Genomic DNA, 24,948 nt, shown 5'->3' on the forward strand with positions numbered 1-24,948 from the left:
TGAAATCATATTACTGAGACACTGAACAGAAATTGTGGTAAAGATACAGCTGGTGAGTACAGCTGGTGGAGTCTATTAAAAGAGTGAGGCGCAAATGTAATTCCTTTTAGGGAGCCTCATAGTGTCTGCAGCTCACTACAGTGCCATCTGTAGGAGACACACTAAGATGCAGCAGGATCAGGGTTAAAAAATACATTGTATATGACGATAACTAACATTCACGTGAGCCAGTTTTCTTAAACCCACAATCCTTGTCGGGTATCAATACACATTTGATACATAGGTACAGTCACACTGTTCTTTTTTATATATATATAAAAAAAGATCTGACTTAAAATTGGCATGATTAAATCTGTTAAAAGACTTTAAAAAAATGTTTACAAATATGATAAAAATGTGAGAAACCTGTCAACTACCGTGTTTCTCTATTAAAAGCTTTAACATACTGTATACCAGGGGTCACCAACGTTTTTCCTTGTGAGAGCTACTTTTACAAAATGAAAATGGCCAAGAGCTACTCATTTTTGTAACATTTATTTTCAGAGCTTATTTTAAACCCAAACAAAGCGAATAGCACTTGTTTTACCAGAACATGGTGTGTCCACAACTCACATTTTGTATTTCAGAATGTATTTCTTTCTACTGTTCTTTCATTATTAACTGAAAACCTGAATGAAAAGCAGGCTTGCGGGCACCTCGTGGTCGTGGGGGGCTACCTGGTGCCCGCGGGCACCACGTTGGTGACCCCTGCTGTATACTCTCCACCCAATACAACTTAAGTCTTAAAACATCTGCCTTTACAAAAGCTTAGGTTGACATGTTCTAATGTACCTATGCTAATTAATGTGGTTTGCAGTGGTATAAAACTACAATGATAGTTGCTTCGAGTATTTTGTGCCTCTTGAGTGGGTAAATAATAGGAGTGTCACAAGATCTCGCTAGATTAAAACGCGACAAAATTTCTCATTCAGGCACTAGGCCTGGGACAATAATAAATGAATGAATTCATCACACAATAAATGAAATTGAACACGATCATTTTGCCCGCTTCAATGTATTGCCATGGGCATGTGTGTCTGTTTTCCTCAACTCAACTCCTCCCTTCAAACAGGTAGGAAGAGGGTTCGCTCTGTGCATTGGTTTCAGCGACCTTGGCGCATTTGTTCTATAGAACAGTGGTATGAACGGAGTGAGCCCTTTTGTCATACAGTCTCTTTGTCTCAGTGGAGGCAGGGCCAGTAGCATACACAAAAAATGCAACGTAGTAGAATTAACTTAGTAGATTGCAATATTTGTCATATATTTTTTCATTTTACTTTTCTTAAAAGTAATCTCATCTCGGAGATCCAAACTCATGTATCATCTCACCTTGTGCCACCCCTAGTAAAGAAAGTAACCAAAATATTGGCAGCACCACTCAGTATGATGCAGTGCAGTTCTACACCACAGCAATATACAATAATAAATATATTGTTAAATGAGTACTGTCATTGTCAATCAAAAGTATCAGTATTATCTTTGGCAAGGCAGACTTCTTAAGTCTCCAGCACTCATCATTTTTGTACATAGTTTTGCATATAGCTGTATACGGTGCAGGTATTTTATATAGCTTTAGTATTTAGTTTTTTAATATAGTTGTCCCAAATGTAAATGTACTGTAGCTGATACAGTGGTGTGAAAAAGTGTTTGCCCCCTTTGTGATTTCTTATTTTTTTGCATGTTAGTCACACTTAAATGTTTCAGATCATCAAACAAATTTAAATGTTAGTCAACAACAACACAAGTGAATACAAAATGCAGTTTTTAAATTAAAGTTTTTATTATTAAGGGAGAAAAAAATCCAAACCTACATGGCCCTGTGTGAAAATGTGATTGCCCCCTAAACCTAAGAACTGGTTGGGCCACCCTTAGCAGCAACAACTGCGATCAAGCGTTTGCGACAACTTGCAGTGAGTCTCTTACAGCGCTGTGGAGGAATGTTGGCCCACTCATCTTTACAGAATTGTTGTCATTTAGGCACACTGGAGGGTTTTCCAGCATGAAGCGGAGGTCATGCAACAGCATCTCAAGAGGATTCAGGTCAGGACTTTGACTGGACCACTCCAAAGTCTTCATTTTGTTTTTCTTCTGGCAAAATTTAGATGAGACTAAATGTTTTTTTTGTTCAGCAGTGGTATTCATCTTGGAACTCTGCCATGCAGGCCGTTTTTGCCTAGTGTCTTTCTCATGGTTAAGTCATGAACACTGACCTTAACTGAGGCAAGTGAGGCCTGGGGTTCTTTGGATGTTGATGTGGGGTCTTTTATGACCTCTTGGATGACCCATCACTGCGCCCTTGGGGTAATTTTGGTTGGCAGACCACCCCTGGGAAGGTTCATCACTGTCCCATGTTTTCACCATTTGTGGATAATGGCTCTCACTGTGGTTCGCTGGAGTCCCAAAGCTGTAAAAATGGTTTGAGAACCTTTTCCTGACTGATACATCTCAATTAATCTCAGTTATGTTTTAACGAGGGGTGGGGGGGCAATCACCTTTTCACACAGGGCCATGTAGACTCGCTGCAAATTATTTGCCACTTGCCAAGATTTAAAATCTTGTTTCTAGACATGTTAGATCACTTCCATAGTTGTAAGGGCTATTTACTCATTGACTTTACAGTATAACATTAATTTTAGTTAAGTTAATTGTAGTTCAGTTCAGAAATGTTAAACTTGAGCAAATAACTCTCAAAATAAGTTATTTTAGTTTTCCCAACAAATAAAACCTTGTTTAAAGATTGCAAAACATCCACTGGATGCTTAAATTAAGAACTGCTAAGCAACGTTACAACATTCAGTTTATTAAGCAGAAAGGTAATGACATACTGTAAACAATTTTTGATGATCAATACAGATGAATGACAAAATCTCAGCTTGAGCTCTCTGGGCAATAATATCACACAAGCGATATTTTGTTGGCACAAACACAGTTTCCCTGAAATTCACAGAAAAGCATAAAGTATAATCAATGCCATTGCAAAAACTGAATTTCAAGAAGGTAACAAAAAGCTCAATTTTAAGCAACGATTCATTTTTTTCCCAAAAAGAAAAAGTATCTTGTCTGGCAATTTTCACTTGAGAAAAATAACCTTATATTACGAAAGTATAGCTAGCCAATACTTATGAAGATATTTTTTGTTATTTCTTCTAATAACAAGCTAAAAACCTTATCTGGGCTATTCTTCAACAACAGATCTTAAATTAAGAATAAACTTGATAAATTTAAAGAGAAAGTTCGGATTTTTTGACATGAAGTTGTGTGACATCCCCATCAGCAGTGTACTACACCAGCAGTGACTTACCCCCCAATTGGCCCGTGAGTCCAGTTCTGATGGGAGATCCGTGACGAGGAACGTAGTTCCGCTTACTTGCTGGGGCCATTTAAGTAAAGATTTTCTCAAAATAATATGCAATACATTAGCATCACAAAAATGCCACCTCAAAAACATGAGACCTCACAAATCGCTCAGTGTTATAATTGTCTCCCGCCATAACCCTGCAACCGTGCATTCTTGTGTATGTGATGAAGACGCTGGCATCTTCCTCCGTGATGGAACTTGTTTATGTGTGTGTTCCACAGCAGAACTACGTTCCTCGTCACTGATCTCCGACCACAACTGGGCCAATACATGGGGATGTCATACAACTTCCATCCATCCATTTTCTAGCCTCTCCCAGCTGACTTCGGGCGAGAGGCGGGGTACACCCTGCACTGGTCGCCAGACAAACAACCATTCACACTCACTTTCATACCTCTGGACAATTTAGAGTCGCCAATTAAACTAAACTACTATTTATTTACTATTACTATTAAATTAAACTACTATTTTGGAATGTGGGAGGAAACCGGAGTACCTGGAGAAAACCCATGCACGGGGAGAACATGCAAACCACACAGAGATGCCCAGCCGAGATTCGAACCCGATCTCCTGACTGTGTGGCCAACATGCTAACCACTAGGCCACCGTGCAGTGTCATACAACTTTATGTAAAAAAATCCAAACTATCCCTTTAAAAACGTACTCACACACAATACATACACAGCAAACATATGCATGTTAGGTTAAGTGGCGATGCTGTCCATAGGTATGAATGCTTGTGTGCCTATAGGAAAATCTAAGGTCCTCTTTATTTCTAGATTATATAAATCTTAATTTAGGATTTTTTATTGAGTAAAATTAACTAGCTGCATAGACAAATAATTTCACTAGTTTTAAGTATTTTTTCCTAAAATCTAGTCTATTTATCTTCTATTTGGCAAGCCCTTTTTTGCATTTAAGATGGATTTGGACTTACTTCAAGATCTGTCAATGACAGGATACAACTTTATTACTTTACACTATTATTGTGTACAGTAATTTTCACTTAAAAATATTTTTTGTACAAAAATTAAAAAATATTTCTTATTTTAGGAACTTTTAATTTTTATTGGTTGTAATATGGTAAAAAAAAAAAATCAGTATTTTATTGTAAAAATAAGTGTTTCCATCTTAAAGGTCCAGCTTATTTTTAGATATAAAAATCTTAAATCTAGGATTTCGGTCCTGAATATTTCTATATATAGAAATCTTAATTTAGGCTTTCTTACCAAGTAAAATTTACTTGCTGCATTGACAGATCATTTCACTAGTTTTCAGTATTTTTTTTTAATCACTTTTTATCTTATATTTGTCCAGCCCTTTTTTGCAGTGTTTGCTTTTTTTCTCCTTTAATAATAAAAAAATCCATTTAAAAACTGCATTTTGTGTTCAGTTGTGTTGTCATTGACTAATATTTAAACTTGTTTGATGATCTGAAACATTTAAGTGTGACAAACCTGCAAAAAAAAAATAAATATAATAATCAGGAAGGGGGCAAATACTTTTTCGCACCACTGTATATAGAGCTATTGTGTGCAAACTATGTGGTTATTTAAATTGTTTAATATTGATTTATAATTTATTACAATCATTATTTATTCACTTAATTACAGGATTTTTATTTTGACGTAAGAGTTTTTTAAAATTGTATTTCAAATTTGTTTGTATTTATTTGTACACTCAACAAAAATATAAGCACAACACTTGTTTTTGCTCCCATTTTTCATGAGTTGAACTCACAGCTCTAAAACATTTTCTATGTACACAAAAGGCCTCTCTGAAATATTGTTCACAAATCTGTATTAGTGAGCATTCATCATTCATGTTCCCCACCTCACAGGTGTGGCATATCAACATGCTTATGAGACAGCATGAATATTGCACAGGTGTGCCTAGGATGGCCACAATAAAAGGCCACTCCAAAATGTGCAGTTAAACTGTATTGGGGATGGTCCGGAGGGGTCCGAATACTAGTCAGTACCTGGTGTGACCACCATTTGTCCCAAATATTGTATACACCGATCCAGAGCATCCCAAACATGCTCAGTGGGTGACGTGTGGGGTGAGTATGCTGGCCATGCAAGTGTTAGGATGTTTTCAGCTTCCAGGCAATCTCTACAGATTCTTGCAACATGGAGCCATGCATTATCATGCTGCAACATGAGGTGAGGCTTGTGGATGAATGACATAACAATGAGCCCCAGGCTCTCGTCACAGTATCTCTGTGCATTCAAAATGCCATCAATACAGTAAAATGCACCTGTGTTGTGGATGGAGTGGCCCATGGTGGCAGTGGGTTTATGACTTGGGAAGGCGCGTAGGTTACGAACAATATATGATATTTGAGGCAAATAGTGGTCACACCAGATACTGACTGGTTTTTGGACACCTCCGGACCACGCCCAATACAGTTAAACTGCACATTTTGGAGTGGCCTTTTGTTGTGGCCAACCTCAGGTACACCTGTGCAATATTCACGCTGTCTCATCAGCATCTTGATATGCCACACCTGTGAGGTGGATAGATTATGAATCATGAATGATGAATGCTCACAAACACAGATTTAGACAGATTTGTCAACAACATTTGAGAGCGATAGGCCTTTTGTGTACATAAGTTTTAAATCTTTGAGTTCAGCTCATCAAAAATGGGAGCAAAAAAAAAGTGTTACGTTTATATACTTTTGGTGAGTGGAATTTGTGAAGCATGTAAATTGGGTGCTTTACATTATCTTACAAATTAAAGACAACGGTAACAACAGTGCCATTCCATTTCTTTTGTAAGCATATGTAAATTATCCATGGAGGGGGGTGCGTATAAAATCTCGCCAAGGGCGCCACACTGGGTAGGGCTGGCTAATGGGTGTACCTTAAAAAGTGGGCAGTGAGAGTATCAATAAAATGCTTTGATCTGAAATAAATGTTATGATTCTTGTCGCTCTGCTCCCGCCTGTTGTCTTCTTTCTGTAGTACTTGTTGAGGCGGAGCTGGAATCCCATCAGTACACCTGCCACTAATCACCTGCTCCCATTCTTATGCCGCTGGATGGCTGCGGCCCGGTGCCTGATTGTCGTCGCCTCTTGCCTACAACCAAGCCTATCCTCCAAGTTCTATGTTCTCTGATTGTGACTTGTGCTAACCTATTTTTCTTGCTGCCGTGCCATCCCGGCGATAACTAGTTGTTTTTCTTTCCCTGCACTAAGGTTAGTGTTTTTCCTGTCGGCCGTACGCCACAGTGACTTTTTGTTACTCCTTTGCCTTGCTCTACACCCTTTTGGTCGTAGCCACATTGTGCTACCTTTTCTCCCTGAGGATCTGTTGTAATAAAGTCACGCACCTTATGCACCTGCTCACCCTGCATCGTGGGATCCTAAGATTTTTGTTAGCCTGCGCTTGACAATGAAGACAAGCCACATTCTCAAGAAGTTGCTAAACTATTGCAAATGACTTTACATAAATCTAAGGAAAACTAAAGTAGAATAAAACACCATTTTATTCAGATTAAAAAAAGGGAAACAGCTCAAACAACATAAATGTTGGGCCATTTGAAGTGGAGTCTTTTTCATTTAACATGTCATTTCCTCCTGTCAACCCACGCAAAGAAATTACACCGAGCCTCTGGGTTGGCAGCGTGCCCTTGAGGGCGGGCGCACACAAAGAACTGTCGGCCCATGTTCGGCCCGTCCTTCTTAACAGTACGCAGCACACAGGGCTCGCCATGAACCTTGCAAGCGGGTGGCGGGGGCGGCCCGTGAAGGACAGACTTCCAAAACAGTAACGATGCTCCTTTGCTGCCATGTGGGTTTGTTGTCTGTGTGCCAAAGTCTTCAGCTTGCGTCTTCTCCTGCTTGTCTTGCGTGGCGCTGGTGTTGTCCATCTGTGGCAAAACATGATGCACCAGCTCAGAGCAGTCAGGTTTGAATAGGCCATCCCCAATTGGTGGCGCTTTGAGGGAACTTTGTGGGGAGCGAACTTCACTCAGGCCAAGCTGTTTTTCATTTTTGGGTTTAAAAAAGGCAAGAAGATCGCCCTGTGGCTTTGAGGAAGCCTTAACTGTTTTGGCCTTTTTGGTCTTTGGCACAGCAGATTCTATGCTCATTATTCGTTTTGTAGCAGAGACATTCCCCGCTGCAGGTGTATTTATGTTCTCCCTTCTTTCCCCTTCTTCTTGAGATCCAGGTAATGCATCCCTTGACTTTTGGTCCACTTTAACAAGAAAGCGTGAGAGTTTCTGCTGCTTGCCTGCAAACTCTGGCAGGTAGCAGGTAGAAAGAGGGGGAGGCTTGGAGCTGGGCAGCAGAGAGCACCTGAGTGCCCCCCATACGGGACAGTGGTCCGAGCCCTCCACCTCCGGCATGATGTCGGCTTCTGTAAACTGCTCCTTTGCGAGCTGATAATCCGCGAAGATGTAGTCAATGCGTGTGCCGTAGTTGGTCTGACGTGCCCCCGTGAGAGTGGACCAGCATGTGAAGGCACCCGTGCGTGTCGGGTGGAAATAGCGAAAGGTGTCAACAAACTGTCCACCATGGAGGAAATCTGTTGATTCAGATGCTTTTTCATCCCTTAAAAAGCTGTTAAGCCACTTTCTACCAGGGTTGTCCTCAAAGTCATCCTGAGGTATGACAGAAAAAATATTTATTTGAGCTTATTTTATATACTGTATAATATGAGCGGTTTGAAATGTTTAGAGTTTGAAGCTATTCAGTGTGAATATATTTTATTTACAACTACTGAGGCTTGGAAAGTTGAGCATTACAGTGTAATCAAATATTGCAAAATAGGCCATCTGCATTCTTTCGGTATATATACATACTGTACATATGTTTATTTTACATCAAATACACAGAAAAGACAATAGTCTAACTTTATACTTACAATTTCATTGGGGTCACAGTGGTCAATTGGACGATGAGACGTATTTACATCCCCTAAAACAATGACATGGCTAGAAAACAGGATGGAAAAACAATTAATTTTAAAGGTCAAAATAGGGTTTTTATGTCAATATGTGTTACTCGAGCCACAACATGAGAAATTCTATCATCTCCCTCAATTGTTTGCTCCACTTTTGTGAGAAAAGGTGCTAAAACGCTTTCTTTTGAAGCTCTGGGTCTTCATCTCATGACAAAAAAAGAAAAAAAAACCCTCCTTCCTTGGACATGATACCTCTGACACACCTTTGCTAGATGAGCCTGGATCGCTACCAACTATACGTCAGTCAGATGCAAACGCAGGAGCTGTTTTTGCATATTTAAATAAGTATATATATAAAGTTGGCTACTTCATGGATTGCACTTTTTGCGGGCGATTTTGGCGACGTATCCCCCGCAATAAACGAGGGAACACTGTTTTTGTTTTTCTACAGTGAACAGGCTAACTTAGCATGAGGTTGCTGTTAAAATGTGCTATGCTAGCATTGCTAAGGTTCCTGTCCTCCTATCCCACTCCTTTATGTTATGTTGTTGTATGTGATATATTGCATCTATCACGTTGGACAAGTGCAGAGTTACAATGTATATGTAATAAGTCAAGAAATTGCACAATGGCCCTTCTTGGAGCCACACACTCTGTTGGAGACAGATATGGACATTAGCATTAAAGCGACAGACACAAAACAATGTGTTGGCGTTACAATAGCTTGTAAACATTCTAAATTCTAGCATTTTGGGCAATGCACTTTGGATATAATATTGTTTTAAAACTGTTGTAAAATAGTATTAAATGGGTATTATATACCCCAAACACAATTGGCAAGTGTGTAGCTTATCTAGTTCACATATGTGTGGTATGACTATAGGACGATACCTCACCTTCCCTTTTTCAGTATAGCCTCGGCTCGGCTCTGAAGCAGCTGGTAGAAATGCAGTTTGAACTGTTTCCGCTCTGGCTTTTCAGGGTCAGCACGGGGACAGTAAACGTTTATAACCGTAACCGTGCTGTACTGTATGTTGTCCGAACACCTGCAAGGACCAACAATAATCAACAGCAAATACAGACATCAATATACTGTACATCCAATTACATTTTCTTACCGGACTCTGTGTTGTGTGATGACAGCTCGTCCTTCCTTGTCTAAAAGCTGCAGATCCTCATCAGTAAACTCTGAGTGATTACCGTAGCAACCAATAGCCCCCTCATGATTGGTCAACAGACCGGTGAGCCCCTCCTCAGCAGCAAACGGAGTAGCACTGTCTTTGCAGTAAGTGGCAACCCCTGTGCACAGTAAGTGTAAGGTACTGTTAACGTGAGTGGACTACGGTGAATAGATAACAAAAACATTCAAAAACACAACAGTAATTAAAAATTGCTTCAATGATATTATGAAAAACCTGAGTAGCCGCTGCGTCCCCGACTGAAACTGAAATAGGAGTTGTAACCATCGACGATGGCAGTTCTTTCATCCAGCAGGTCTCCTTGGAGTTAAAATAGGACAAACAAAGTCACTGTATTTGTTGTATTAATGAGCCCGCTTTTACCATATTCGTAATAATCAAACCACTTACTTGTCACTTTGGTCTCCTGGACACATATAATATCAGCGTCCAATGCATCGAGTGTCTTTTTCATCTGACATCTGAATGTCCGTATACCATTTATATTCCAGGTGGCAACCTTCATTGTGTGTATTGAAAATCCGTACAAACTCAGGACCGCAAAGCAGTGTGCACACCCGGAAGTACGGCGGAAGTGGAGGGACCTTCATGCGGATGTATATGTCTTCGTCGATATCACCATATCACATTATTTTTTGACATATTTTCAATAAAGACGTTTAATTATCGCCTTTTTTGTCTTACAAGTAAATAGGCTGTAAAAGGAGTACACTATGACCACAATGAGATAAAAACATAAGAAAACAATAGTCACCAAGAAGGTGCACTTCCCCACTTGTAAGCTAGAAGGAGCAATGGTGCTTTCACATTTCCGCGCGCGTTTGACACTCGGTTGTTGTCGCTCAACCTCGCCGGAATATCACAGAGCCTGCCGGGTAGGAGGGAGGCAAGTGGACTCATTATAACTCCCGGCCTTTGGGGCATTTACGTTAGCACTGACAGCTCCCGGGAACACCGCGCGGTTAACCTGCGCTGTCTAGCAGCGAACCATATATTCAACATAAGCGCAGAAGGTTAGTAACATTTGGCTGATGTTCTATGCTTGGCTAATTAGCTTGTCTGACTGATGTTAACCACGAGAAGCTCAGCCTATTTTTTCAACATTTAAAAATATATATCAGCAGAAAGCAATGGTTCCACATCCGCATCGCATTTACAACCTCCCAAAAGTGTTTTGGAAGGTAGCTTAATTTGTCGCGTAAGGCTAAAGCTAACTTAGACTTGCTAGCTGTTCGACTAGCGTGTGGTAAGTGTCGTCTTCACTTCCCCTGTTTGTATTGGAATATTTTACAACCTTCAGGCAGACACAGTCAGACATGTGTCTAGAAAAAAAATAGGGAATCATTCTGGAGGCCTTGCGTACTCTCGTTTACAGCCATTACGCTGAATCGTTGCCGAGGAGAAACAGATGCTACAAGGATACATGAGTTGGCATCGACCGGACAACCGGCATCTCCATCTTTGGTTAAACGACAGGATGTGAGCAAATGGTGACTGACCGCCCCACCCAAAAAACACATGTGGTCAAAAAAGTTGTTACTAAAATATTCATAATATTCCCTCACTAGGCCAACTCCCAAATAAACCTCTTCTGTTATGTAGTTTTCATATGTATTGATTGCTGTAAGTCGTTTACATTATGACCATCTGTGTGTGTTCTTCTATTTAGGGTGGAGTAATGAGAGTGACGCTGTAAAGGAGGTCACAGGAGCACACTGGAATACAACGAGTAGGCCAGTCAAGGATGCTGGAGTCAGATGCAGATGCAGCAGGTGCAGAGGCGGGGGACAGGGATGCAGAGATGGAGAGCAGCGATCTGAGGGCCGAGGTGTTGCGACTGACTTTGGAGCTCCAGGAGGCCACAGAGGAGAAGCTGCAGGCCGCTCGCTATGGCCTCGTGGTGCTGGAGGAGAGTTCGTCTCTCAAGATCAAACACAGGCAATTAGAAGAGGAGCATGAAACTCTCAAAGCGGAGCTACAGCAGCTCAAAGAGGTAGGAGCACCTGAGACATTTTTTGTAATGTTTAGAGTACAAACAATATTGATTTTCTCAGCACTCCACATCAAGTGGTATTGGATGAATGAAATAAGCCTTTGTGGGATTTACACTCAGGAAGTAGAATGATCCTTTTCCTTTTTCAATATGCAAACTTGGCATTGAAAAATAATATGGTTGCATATGACAAAATGTGCATTCCGTCCATAGCCAACATTTTTTTGTCACATCTCTCTCGTTATGTGCTAATTCTTTGAACATACCAATGATGACATCTATCGAATATTTCATTGTGGAGAGTGTCATGAGAAGATGAGTTGTCAGAGATGCATATTGACTTGCACAACAGAAAGGCTTTGTTGCTTGCTCAGTCATTTTGCTCTCCTAATGTGATGCTGGGGACATAAACTGCTAGCGATGATGAGGATGATTATATGATACCACAGACTGTAGCATCCATTATTACTTTCTTTTGCAGTCATTAGTAAATGCATCAGTATTCCTGAACCAGATTTTCAGCTATACCTCACAAATACCTTAGCATTAGAGTTAATCCAATTCCCATCATGCTGCCTTAGTTTGGGAATTGTTTATTTTGCCTATTGAAATGAATAGTAATAGATAGGTTGTTTACCAACAGTTGGGCATTTAACATGACTTTTGTGCCAGGAGAAAAAGAAAACCCTCACGTCCCAAGATTACATATTAAACAAAGCTCTTTATGATATAATTTGTACTGTGCTAAAGAATTTCATCTCTTTTTAAGTAACTAGGCTGCTTATGTGCTTAGGCTTTGGTAGCAAGGGCTCATATGTTGTCGATTAGAATTATTAACAAGGCTATGTTCAGTTACAATTTCATTCTTTAACACCATTGTTCTTTAATCTACTGTAATTTATACATAGTGTGTTAGGTTTACTTCTTATGGCAAAGTAGCCTTTTTGATTTATATTATTTTGTCCACTATTAGGGATTGCTTAACATTTTGGTTCTGCCATTGCTTCAATATGTAACAACATGTCTTAAATTTACACTTGTTGAAATTGTATGTTGAATTTGTATAAAGGCGTTTGCAGATTCTGTGAGTAGCCAGAAGCGGGCAGCCGCTGATGGAGAGTGTCGGGAGGAAAGTTTGCTGCAGGAGACAGCATCTAAGGAGGCTGCCATGGCAACGCGCTTGGAAGAAGTCCAGTCGGAACTAAAACAAGCACGTCTTGCCCTCGGCAATGCTCATGCAGAGATCGACAGACTTGGGGTAGTCTCAAATCAGCAAAAGAAGGTATGGCTGTATGGCTATGCCATACTTCTTGTTAGCTGGATCACTGGTGTTATATGTTTACCTAATTTTCTTAAATAAAATTATTAACGAGTGCCTATGGTGTTTTTTTTAAATGTTAATCTTTTACTATATCCATACCAATATAATATTATATATCTATTTTTGTGTTTATTTAATACTGTTAAAAGGCCAACATATCAAGCCATAAACCCTCTAATGGTTTTGTACTGATATGACCGTGTCTTGTGTTCCGCAGGATTGTGAGTGTCTGGAGGCAGAGAATGGGCACCTGAGGGATGAAATGAAGGAATATAAAGTCCGTGAGCTGCGCCAGTTACAGGACAATGGTGAGCTGGAAGAAGAGAACATATCGCTTCAAAAACAGGTGTCTGTGCTGAAGGAAAACCAGGTGAGTTATCACTCTAATATATACATGTAAATAGCAGCTTTAATGAAAGTACATGAGAACTGACTGTTTCATGTAAATACTCCCCCTCATGGGATTAATTTTTCTCCCTCATATTTTCTGTTGACACAACTTCAAAACTATCTTAACACTTGTCCTTTAAGGACACCGGGCAGACCAGTTCACTTATCATTTGGCTGAGGATTTTGTACAAACTAGTACAAAAGGGAAACATTGTTAGCCTCAGAAAACGATATGACAACTGCAAAACTGTCCTGCTATATTCGTATGTACATAAAATGGGCAGCATATTATGTTAGTTGTGATTGATATGGTATATTTTTATGTTTGGGACATAATACACAAACACATTTTAGAATGTTGCTCAAAACACCTTTTTAATTTCAGGTTGAATTTGAGTCAGTAAAGCTTGAGCTGACCCAAAAGAATGAGGAGCTGGAGGAGCTGCGGGCTCAGATGGAGGAAGCTGCCAGGCTGCGGGAGATCGCAGAGCGTCAGTTGGATGAGGCGCTAGAATCCTTGAAGGAGGAGAGGGAGCAGAAGAACAGTCTGAGACGGGAGCTTTCTGCCTTTGCCCTAAGCCCTTTTGATTCTATGGGCAACCTGGAGCTCCACTTGGACCAGCTCGATAATAGCCTGGGGGATAGCCAGGCTGCACAGGGAGAGGACCAGGACAGTGGCATTAACAATGCTCCCGGGTCTGCGCCCAATTCTGCTCACCTTTCTCAAATGAGGGGCTCCAAAAGTAATGGTGTCATGCCTCGTTACTCCACTCCACGCAACAGTGACGTATTCCTGCGTGCTCCGGCCTCTGGGCTGGTGTCTGACCTGCTGAGTGAGCTCCACTTTTCTGACAGTCAGAAACTTAAACAGCAACTCCTACAGGTAAGGAATCAGACATTATCAACCACTATTATTAAAACCACAAATGTGCGACTAGTTTCCCAAGCAATGTCTTGGAATTAGCAGTGAAGTCAACCCGCAAATTCAACTCGAGATAGTATCTGAGTCGTGCCAAAGGCAGAGGGTTTAATGCTATGGTGGGACCAGGTTGTGCAGTTTCACAGCCCAGCCCTGGTGTGTTGAATCTAATTGTCAACTATGTTTATATGACATTTCAAGCAATTGCAGGGATGTTGCCACACTAGTAATTATGTCATTGCAGAAAGTCGTGAAGCTGTGTGGATGTGCACACAGACACTAGAATGTCGTGCCTTGTTTGGTTCAGTTTGGAAGATACAGGGAAATAATTCCCAGCTCTACTCTGATGCACCAATTTTGCTTAATCTTATATTATTGGGATCATAGTATAGCCAAGATGGCTGTGCTTTTTCTGTGTGGTAATCGCCATGGTTTGGCAGGCAACTGAGCTAAAGCTGTTTGATTATTCTCTGGTAATTCATCTCGAATTTACTTTAATAAAGACTTGGACCAGGCGACCAGCATGTTCCTGCATTGTCATAAAAATCTTAATCAATTTAACCATAGCTAGGAATAAGAAGTAATACAATGGTATCTCAGTTTTCATTACTTATTTCTTCTAAAAGGTCTGTCGATAACTGAAACGTATGAAACCGAAGCAATTTTTTCCGAATCGAAAACCGAGGTGTGACTCCATACGTGTTTGATGATTGCAATGTGTTATATGTCTGTTTCCTCTAATATGAACCTATTTAAGAAAAATAGTAACTGAAAAGGGCAATTTATCTATTTTAATATCAAATGCATCTCTTAACTGTAACGTAAGGGCTGACTGTCAGACGTGTGACAAAGGTGCCGACAAGAACATGTCTATTTCCTGCTTTAGACCACATCCGCTGTGCATTAGTGAAAGAGAGAGATGCTGGCACTGCGTTAAATCTATCATATTCAGAAATAATGCAATATTGCCAACCTAATTCCATTCTACTGAAAAATTCAAGGATGCTCAAGATCATTTTTCTTATACTATCCCTCTCATTTTGAAGGACATCTGTAATGGATGCAGCACTTAAATTGGGGGTTGGGTTAGTGAGCAGCAAACTGGCAGATGTTTTGAGTGTGGAGCTGAATGGGGTCAGCCACTGTTTCACATTAAAAATGCATGCATGTGTAAAGGTGGTTGGGGGAGAAATGTGTGTCACACAGAAGCCTCTTTGTCCTGTGGATAATAGTAAACGGCCAATATTGGTTTTCACTTAGAAACATCCCTTCCTTAAGATGCTTTTTCTAATTAATTGGTGGTGGTGGGGTTACTAATTCAGTTAAATAAATAGTTTTTTTTACTATTTATTATTTTACTATCCTACCTCTGCATTCTCTTAATATTGATTATTTGCAAAGCTCTTGTCTCATTCGGGAGACAAGATATTAATGCTTACCTTTTTTTGTTTGTGGACATAGGCTGAAAGAGAGAAATCAGGTCTTGCCAGCAAGGTGGAAGAATTGCAAATGCAGTTAGTGATGTCCAAGCAGGCACTGAGTCAGCAAGAGGACAAAGTTGGATCTCTCACCCAACAGCTGGAGGCTGTGCAGAGTAGCCAACAGCAACACCATGAGGCAGATGACGGAGGGGATGAGGACACTAAGAACGGAGACCATAGTGATGTCGTCTTTGACTACGAGGTAGATACAAAGGGTAAGGAGGTGCTGGAGGCGCGTATGCGTTCGGCCAGTGAAGAGCTTCTGAAGCTGCGGGATGAACTGTCTCAGGCAGGTACTCGATATAATACCCTGGAGCAACGATACAAACAGGAGAAGGATCGCTGGCGAACAGAGGCTCAAGAACTGGCTGACAAGATTCGGCAATGCATCAAGTCCAGCAGGCAGGACCAGGAACGGATCAGTGAGCTGGAGATTGAGATTGGAGCCACACGAAAAGTGGCAAGTGATTCCGAAGGTCATCTGAGTGTGGCGCAGGAAGAGCTACTGGCCTTTTCTGAGGAGCTGTCCAACCTCTATCACCACATCTGTGTATGTAACAACCTGACACCCAAACGAGTCACCCTGGACTATTACCGTGAAAGCGCCAGGGTGCATGGTGGAGTTGGTGTGAGAAGACAACACATCTCCACCCAGCCAAACTCCCAGAAGAAGCCAAGAGCCAATGACATGTATATCTCTAAAGCTGCAGCTTTGCAGTTTATGGGGGAGGTGGACAGTGCAGGATCTTCTACAGACTCCCCTCAATGCCCTGGTTCGCCCAACCTGGATTTCAGGGACCCCTCCAATGTAAGCAACTTGGTTGCAGTCATCAGATGCCAGATCAAACACCTCCGGGTAAGACAGCCCTCCTCATCAGAAACTGTATTTCATATATTATTTGGTGTTGCATTACTGGTACTTGAATATAAGTGAACTCGTATTCACAGTAAATGGGACGGCCTTCTGTTCTGAGTGAAAGTGGTTATGCCTTTGCAAGTGTCCTACTGCAAATGCTCAGCTCAGACTGTTAAATGGTGCTGAATAGCTCGTGTCTGCACAAATCCAATTCCTTGTTGACACGTGGCTGTGTGGGTTTGAATGGATTGGATTATCAGGGTTAATCGTTGAGATGCAGCTTCCACTGGGTATTAAATGTTATGGGAAAGTAACACGATAATCCTGCCATTTATGTAGTTTAGCAGTTTGGTGTTTTTGTATTTATTTTACTGGTTTTCAGTTTTTTGGTCTGTAAATTAACAGGTCATTGTTGGTCATGTAAACACCCCCCTCTATCAAGCCACAAACAATATGACGTGATGTGTTCCTCCTTGTTCCCACAGGTGGCAGTGGACCTCTGTCGTCAGCGGGGTGCAATGCCTTACTCTGGGTTGAGTAGCACTGTCGAAATGGAGAGAGATGCTGAAAGCCTGCTGGAGGAAGTACTGAAACTTAAGTCCCTTCTTAGCACCAAGAGGGAACAGATCGCCACTCTCAGGACTGTCCTAAAGGCCAACAAACAGGTAAACACAGAACGCAAGACAAGGACACAGCTTTTTTGGTAACTGTTCAATATCAGCCACACATCCATTTATTTGAGTTTGAACGTCTCTTTGGCCACAAGGTCCTGCACCTCTAGTGAAATATTGCTTTTATTGTGGTTACTTTTTTGTGAGCCTCAATTGGCTGCTTTCATCTGTCCCAGCACAGTATGTGCGGACGGAAAAACATCCTCACGAGGTAGCATAACACAACGCATAAAGCATAACGAGTGCAAGCAATCTGCACTGTGATTGGTGCAAGTTCAAACCTGCCCACCAACTAGGCAGTATGGTAAAATAATAATTTCCTTTTAATAGTCTTAATTTCTCTCGCAGGATTAATAAGGTATACAATATCTACCTATGTAAAGTATCTACCATGTTATACAATGCTAAAAAAAATTAAGGGAACACTAAAATAACACATCCTGGATCTGAATGAATGAAATATTCTTATTAAATACATTGTTCTTTACATAGTTGAATGTGCTGACAACAAAATCACACAAAAATTATCAGTGGAAATCAGAATTATTATTATTGTTATTGTTATTATTAGGGGGTGTCTTGCTGTCCACCTGTTATCTATTCCATTTGCACAACAGCATATGAAATTGATTGTCAGTCCGTGTTGCTTCCTAAGCAAACAGTTTGATTTCACAGAAGTCTGATTGACATTGTGATTAAGTGTTCACTTAAATTTTTTTGAGCAGTTTATATTTAATTTATCATTGGATTCCATTGAATTACATTGGTGTGACTGGTGCTTAAATCATATCTAATGGAGCAATTGTATTGTTTTTAATCAGACTGCTGAGTTGGCCCTGTCCAATTTAAAAACAAAGTATGAGACTGAGAAAAGCATGGTGTCTGAGACCATGATGAAACTACGCAACGAACTCAAAGCCCTGAAGGAAGATGCTGCTACATTCTCGTCACTCAGAGTCATGTTTGCCAGTCGGTAAGAGTCACTTAAAAAAAAAAAAAAAGTGATTAATAACAAAATGTGACATACTGTATATATAAAAAATCAGAATCAAAAATGTTATCATTTTTACTTACTGCAGCTCTCTCTGCTAGTGATTTTATTACTTAGTAATGGTCAAGTTATTGTGGTACACTTTTTTTTCACTTTTCTTTTTTTTTTTACCACTTGTGTAATAAGCTTACAATGCTTATTACGCCTGTGACAATCCACTGGTTCACGTGAAGATTACAAACCACATGCTCTGCCGTGTGCTGTCGGGGGAGGAGGCGAGTGCAGATTTGTCCCGCCAAGCACGGTCATCTTGGCGAGGGAGAAGCCTTTTGTGAGACACAGTGGGGAGGGATGGTACCACAATAAAACCACATAACTCAAGTCTATAATCGCTAACCTCATTGGTGAATCCCCTGTCATGTTGAAATATTGAAGATTGTGTTTTTTCTGAGTTGAGGGATTCTGAAAAGTATGTCTTTTGTCTTCTGTGCTCCAAATGTGCCAGTAAATCCCCAGAAGCTTATTTGACCCTTCTTGCATTAAGAAGGTCAATTATGCTGGCTAGGCCCTGATCAGACTCTTATGAGCTGACATTTGATTATCTCTATGAGCGATTTGAGCACGGACAGAGGTCAAGGATTATTGTCGCCATGGACACAGACAAAGTTGGTAACTGCACTTTAGCAAAGCTTGCTAAAGTGTTGTGGCGCCCTCTTGTGGATAAATGACATTACTGTCTTTCAACAAAAAGCTTGACTCTTGAAGCATTAAACTAGCATGCAAGTGTGGAAGATTTTAGAGGACCTATTGACATTGAATCTGTTTTACATTTTTTATATTAATCACTAATAAATAGGCATGGGATTTTCAGGGTACCTCACGATGCAATGCGACATGCGATACATGGCTCACAATAATGATAATATCTTGATATGGCGATACTGCGATTATCGATATATTGCTGTTAATAACCTACAATATATACAGGGCTTCAGACTGCGACTAAATGGTCGCATTTTGGGACTAAAATAGGAGACATTGCGAATTAATTTTTCACTTCACTTAATTTTTCTACTCGCGCATGTGTGGCCAAATTAAAGTATTTGTCCCGTATTGATTTGACAAGGGATGTCCCTTATTACTGTGAGAATGAAAAATAGTCTGTGATAGGTGAAGTCAATTGACGACAGTTTATCACAGTCTAATCCTATCGATGCCAGCGTGTGTGATGGCTCACGTTTGGTCACATTAAAGTTTGACCATTCTACCATCTTTGTTTACACATTTTGCCTGACTCCACTGTCACTGTTTTAATAGTGCTAGAAGTTGGATACACCTGCGCTATTATAAACCTGGACACCCAACTTATACTGTTTTATTCTGTCTTGTTTAAGCAGGACAGATTTCTATAAGAAAGATATTTAAATCATTATTTTGTTCTGTTAGTGGAGTTATTTTTTTTACAAAACAATATGTATTATTGAACAATTAATTTCCCATGTATTACTATTGCTCTAAAACAGGCATCACATTAAATTCAGGTTTGTGTCAAATAGTACATCATTTGTTTCACACAATGAAAGCCAAAAAAAACAGTTGGGTTGGTTGGCCCTGCCAAAAAGGTGTCTCTTATTTTGTTATTCCAGATGTTGGTAGCCTTACCAGTTAATTTACCATTTTATTTTATTATTATTGAATATTATTTGTTGCTGACAAACTTGTGCTCCACACTTCAGCCCAGTACTTGACAGTCACGTGCAAATGAGCTACCATAATGTAATGTACAAGCCACTACTTTTTTCTTAAACTTTGAACCCTATGGCTTATGCAGCGGTGCGGCTAATTTCTGGCCATGCTCTAATCTGACATCTCCATTACTTGTGAACTACCACTAATCGTTTAAATACTGCTCTGCTTGCGAGTCAGTGAGGAAACGGTAGCTGTTTCTTTGGCAGGAGCCAATCACAAGCTATAAGGGAACGCACAACGAGCACAACAAGCTCAATACAACAGTCTTAGAAAGAATGCTAAAATCATCACACAGAAACTTCCATCAATCCATCCATTTCTATATTTATTCTCTATCCATTCATATTCTATGTCGCTTATCCTCATTAGGGTCGCGGCTGTCCCAGCTGACTTTGGACGAGAGGTGGTGTACACCCTGGATTGGTCGCCAGCCAATCGCAGGGCACATATAGACAAACAACCATTCAGACTCAAAACTATAGATGATGTAGAGTCGCCAATTAAGCTAACATGCATGTTTGTGTAATGTGGGTGTACCCGGAGAAAACCGAGTACTGAGCTCGTGCGATTTCCGATGGGTTGATAAGCTTGTTGTGAGTTTTCTTATAGCTCATGATTGGCTCCTGTCAAAGAGCTACCTGGTCCTCATGGACTCGTGCGTGCCACAATTTGCCATTTTATGACGTGGACATATACGGCATATAGTCCAGTAGAGCTTATATATGTACAAATCTGTTTTTTATACTAAATTTAGTGGGTGTGTCTTTATAAACCGGAAATTACGGTACTTTGCCAACACACACTAACTCCTAAATAGGAAGAAAGGAGACAAACACCAAAGAAGGTACATTGCAAGAGATAATCAAATTGTATCGTAACGTTAAGATAGTTGGCCATATTTATATTTCCTCACACTCCTACTAACATACAAAATAAACTCACTGACATCAGTCAGTTGTTGAAGTGATACTTGGCATGTTTGTTATGCATCTCTGACATTGTGCTTTTTGCCAACTTGTGCATGTTGCATCTTTCTTTGTGTGTGCATCTGTCAGGTGCGACCAGTACGTTACCCAGCTGGATGAAATGCAGAGGCAACTGGCAGCCGCAGAGGATGAGAAGAAGACCCTGAACTCTCTGCTGCGCATGGCTATCCAGCAGAAATTGGCTCTCACCCAGCGCTTGGAAGATCTGGAGGCCCCTCTGTCTCCTCACAGCTTGAACAGCAGCCCACGTCGCTCCAGAGCCAAGGAGTTGGCCACCAAGTCAGGCCGCGTTCCGCGAAGCCCCCGCAGCAGCCCTGCCCGTCACCCTGTGAGGAGCAGCCCACGAGCTAGTCCAGTTCTTGGGAGCAGTGTTCCTGCCATGGCCACACACCACTTGCGAGCTCTCACACGAAGCCTCCACACAAGCCCTGTAAGAACCCCCCTCACTCTTTGCCCTGAAAAACCCATCCAGTCAAGCAGCCAATCTCACAGTACCAAGGGCCTGCCCCGAGACGCCACGTTCATTAGAAGTCAGAGTGTCAGTGATGTATCTCATTCAGAGCTAAGTGCGGGTTACTCCCGCATGCGAAAGACCTCCATAAGCTCTGTGAGCAGCGAGGCAGCGGTTCAAACAAACACCCACATTGGTGCTTCAAGAAAGGCTGCATCATGCCGGAGAGCTTCAGTCCCTTCACGTCAGGACACTTTCATCACAAATCGTGCCATACGTGTACCTTTCTCCAGGCCAAAGTCATCTTCGCCTTCTTCTATAGATAATCTAACCACAACTAAAACTTTGCATGCTTATCCTAACACACATGAAGCATGGGGTGAGCATAAAGAAGCTCCTAATTTGAAACCCAAATTGGATAATTCTGTGCGAAGAAAGCAGCCAATGGCTCACAGGTCTAAATCTGTACAGTCAGTAGCAACACCTTCTAACGCCCATCAGTCAGACATGCTCTTGGCTCATTTGGATGCTAAATATCCAAAGAACCAGACAGCCACAGCTCTCGATGTTCGCAGCACACCAGGTAGGAGCAGGATGTCTGGTGTCTGTAGACAGACCGCTGAGGAGTTGCACGTGAATGCCCGTACACATGAGGCCCCCTCCACCAGGGCCCGCAGCTCCCAGTCTAGATCATCTCGTAGGCGATGAGATCAAGCTAGCGAAAAGAAGTGTGTAAATAAAGCAGTTGGCGTAAAAAATGATTAAACATTTCTTTATATTGCTGAAAAACAGTTCATGGTCATTTATATTCCTGTAGGTGAGTTAATCACACACATAACAGTGAGCGTTACTAACCATATATTTTTCTGTCTGTCTTCCATCCTGTTTCTATAGCGCTGAAACACTCCTCCATTACTCCAAACCCTTTCTTCTCCACAAGGACCCGTCTTCATGTTGACTCCCTGGTTCCCTCCTCCCTACCTGACTCAAGACATCCTGTTCATCTTAGATGTGGTGCTGCATTCCCCACACTTCCACCAGAAACATGGATTTTAAAAAAGTAAAATGCAACTCTCATTCAACTCATTTGCATGCAGCCCGGAGATGGATGAAGAGGAAAATTTGTGCTGCTTATTATGTGAAGTCCTTGATTGTGTCTTCCATCAACTTCCATGTGGTCTTGATCGAGGCTGTGTGTCGTCACCATTGACAGTATTTATTCCACAGTCTATTGTGTCTGCTGTCTTTCCGTTTAAACCTCTCTTTGAAGACTATGTCTTTGCAATCTTGCCTTTTAGTCTGGCCAGGACTTCTGGTGTCTTTTGGGGTCAATAAGCAGTTAGATCATCCTCTTGACACCCAGGTCAATGTGTTTGACTGGACATTGCAGCCTTACTGACATACTCCTGCTCTTCTTGCAAGTAGCTAGCTTGTTATTTGTCCTTGGGCAAACATTACAGTCACATTCCCAATTTTCAAATTGTTTAGATGTGTTTGGTCTTGTGACAGTGGCCTGACCGACACACCATTTCCTTTGATGGAAATAATCAGCCATAAGTACCCCACCTCAGGTCAAAAGACAAATATTTATGATACGTGATTTGGAAAATCTTGGATGTGCATCTTATTTTATAAACTATGCAGAGAAATTCAGGACTGTATGCTTTCAGTTGCATTTGAAACATCCTGTTGCTAAACTTGCAAATGTTTTGTTATGGAAAGTGGTGCGATAGCAATCACGCTACTTGATTTCTTTACTGAATTCCAACAGCTCAGTTAGCCAAAAACAAATCTGAACACGTGGGATTTAGATGATTTCTCTGCTCATTTTCTCACTGTAGAGAGACATGTCCGCATTCTCTCCACCTATGAGGAGCCATGGCATTGAAGGCATCGTTTTGTTTCCATTCAAAGTAGATGTGACATAATGATGTGTATCTTCCACAGTAAGCTACTTTCACTTCCACTGTTTCCACTTTGGAATGCTGAGTAAGCTGCTGATAGGTGTGCTCCTGGCAGTGATAACCAGTGGTAAATGCTTTGGACAATGTTTTTCAAGCAGTAGCAAAGCGTGTCTTACTTTTAAAAGAGTAAATTCAAGTAGGAAAACAGTATTTTAGAGAGATCGGTTTAACACAAAGCATGGGCCTTCTGTTGCAAATATGTAGGCATAAATGATCCATTGTTCAGATGCTATAAAGTAGATTGATACATATGGCCTGTAGCTATTACAGTTTACTGATTTATGATCCTGCTCAGAGCATTCAAAACATTTTAAATTAGGACTAAAGCTTAGTGCAGGGCCCTATTAATGTAAGATCATATGCATGCCTCAAATGGTTTGGAGAGGCAACTGTTTGTTTTTGTGCCTTTGTTTTGATTTTGTCTGTTTTTTGACTGCTGTTTTTTTGCAGTGTCAGTCACTGGAGCTCATTAATCCTGTTTGCCATTTCCTTTTTAAACAGCAGTGTGAAGTGAATGCCACATGCTCCACTTTAGCACGCATGCCAACACATACAGTATAATCTATCAGTACTTTTTCTTTTAAACTGCTATTGTCATCATTGCACTGGGGAACTGTTGCCTCAAATGTTGAGCATCAATACCTGCCTCAGGTGGCAGGTATCGCTTTGCGCCGCCAGACAGCAGGTTGAGAAACCTCTTATGTTCTGATACATCTTTGTCACAACTTAAACACCACGAATATGACAATACACTTAATGTTCCCCGGCCCCTTCTGGTGCGCTGTCATTTCACTCCAATCAGCTGGGCTTTTGTGTAGATTGTCAAAGACAAAACATGCTGTACTGTCCCAGATGCTTCAACACTTCTTGTTTCACTAGCAGGCTTAAGTTTTAGAGTACCGTCCTTTCATGCATTTTTCAACGCAGTAGTTTTTTTTCGTTTTTTTTTTCAATTGATTTGAAGGACTTTTAATTATGATCAAACGGCACTGTCCTCACTGAATACGGTGATAGAATATTTTCACTTTGTAGCTTGGGCAACGACTGATGAAACTAATGGTCTTTATTTGTTTTTTTAGTTGTTGATGAACATGACTGCAGAAGATGAAGACACCACATGTTAGGTGTTAAAAAAACGTTTGCATCTGGGAGATTCAAGTGTATTCTGTGCAAAAGTGAAAACGTTTTGAGAGAATGTTGTTTTACAGCAGGACGGTTGTAAATGGATTTCTTAATCTATTTAATTCAAATGGTATAATTTAATTGTTATTGTTGTGGATGTAAAAAGAACTGTATTTATGTGGTCTGCTTTCTGTATAAATTGCTCTAGTCATGTCATGCACACACTCCGCATAATTTTTTAATGCCTAATGTCCTGTGAGCCACTTTTGTCTTGAAGAATAAATGAAAACACTGTACACCAACTCCGTTTTTGTGTCACTGAAGCTTGAGTGTGAAGACTACTGCAATTCTTGATTTGCTACAAAGGATCTACGAAGGCTAAAGCTAGATAACAGCAAATAATTCGGTTGAATTCGTGCCACATTTTATTATCACTACAATGGGAAGGAACTGAACGGTATTTAGCTATTGCTTTAGCTTCAGTCGTTTGTTTACATGTATGATTGGCTGCAAGACCAGACGACACGCCCCTTTAATTTTAAGGG

General features: G+C 40.8%; 2 protein-coding genes across 4 annotated transcripts; one reads left to right on the top strand and one right to left on the bottom strand.

The window, feature by feature from the left end:
- Positions 1-6,028: 6,028 nt before the first annotated feature.
- Positions 6,029-10,071, bottom strand: apex2 (APEX nuclease (apurinic/apyrimidinic endonuclease) 2). Its single transcript, XM_054789218.1, has 6 exons — positions 9,900-10,071; positions 9,726-9,809; positions 9,429-9,609; positions 9,207-9,356; positions 8,272-8,341; positions 6,029-8,008 (listed from the first exon to the last, which is right to left on the bottom strand). Exons 1-6 carry the CDS (start codon positions 10,012-10,014, stop codon positions 6,971-6,973), a joined length of 1,638 nt encoding a protein of 545 aa, XP_054645193.1. The 5' UTR covers positions 10,015-10,071; the 3' UTR covers positions 6,029-6,970.
- A 202-nt stretch (positions 10,072-10,273) lies between these two features.
- On the top strand, positions 10,274-24,696 carry zgc:162200 (uncharacterized protein LOC558638 homolog). 3 transcript variants are annotated; one of them, XM_054789196.1, is made up of 11 exons: positions 10,320-10,522; positions 10,885-10,999; positions 11,179-11,502; positions 12,572-12,784; positions 13,041-13,193; positions 13,599-14,096; positions 15,594-16,469; positions 16,955-17,134; positions 17,962-18,113; positions 20,936-21,296; positions 22,212-24,696. In XM_054789196.1, exons 3-11 carry the CDS (start codon positions 11,254-11,256, stop codon positions 22,215-22,217), a joined length of 2,688 nt encoding a protein of 895 aa, XP_054645171.1. In that variant the 5' UTR covers positions 10,320-10,522; positions 10,885-10,999; positions 11,179-11,253; the 3' UTR covers positions 22,218-24,696. The 3 variants fall into 3 exon arrangements, with proteins under 3 accessions (XP_054645179.1, XP_054645171.1, XP_054645161.1); XM_054789204.1 differs by lacking the exon at positions 10,885-10,999 and having other exon boundaries at positions 10,274-10,395; XM_054789186.1 differs by lacking the exon at positions 10,885-10,999.
- Positions 24,697-24,948: the final 252 nt, after the last annotated feature.

Source organism: Dunckerocampus dactyliophorus, chromosome 1 (assembly GCF_027744805.1).
Source record: "Dunckerocampus dactyliophorus isolate RoL2022-P2 chromosome 1, RoL_Ddac_1.1, whole genome shotgun sequence".
Classification (NCBI taxonomy): domain Eukaryota; kingdom Metazoa; phylum Chordata; class Actinopteri; order Syngnathiformes; family Syngnathidae; genus Dunckerocampus; species Dunckerocampus dactyliophorus.

Excerpts from the sequence above, each read along its gene's own strand:
- apex2 (XM_054789218.1), bottom strand. The coding sequence starts at position 10,014 with ATGAAGGTTGCCACCTGGAATATAAATGGTATACGGACATTCAGATGT. Across the intron at positions 9,610-9,725 it reads GGGACGCAGCGGCTACTCAG|GGGTTGCCACTTACTGCAAA; the intron begins GTTTTTCATAAT and ends TACTGTGCACAG. Across the intron at positions 8,009-8,271 it reads ACTGTGACCCCAATGAAATT|GATGACTTTGAGGACAACCC; the intron begins GTAAGTATAAAG and ends GTCATACCTCAG.
- zgc:162200 (XM_054789204.1), top strand. The coding sequence starts at position 11,254 with ATGCTGGAGTCAGATGCAGATGCAGCAGGTGCAGAGGCGGGGGACAGG. Across the intron at positions 11,503-12,571 it reads AGCTACAGCAGCTCAAAGAG|GCGTTTGCAGATTCTGTGAG; the intron begins GTAGGAGCACCT and ends ATTTGTATAAAG. Across the intron at positions 14,097-15,593 it reads TTAAACAGCAACTCCTACAG|GCTGAAAGAGAGAAATCAGG; the intron begins GTAAGGAATCAG and ends TTGTGGACATAG.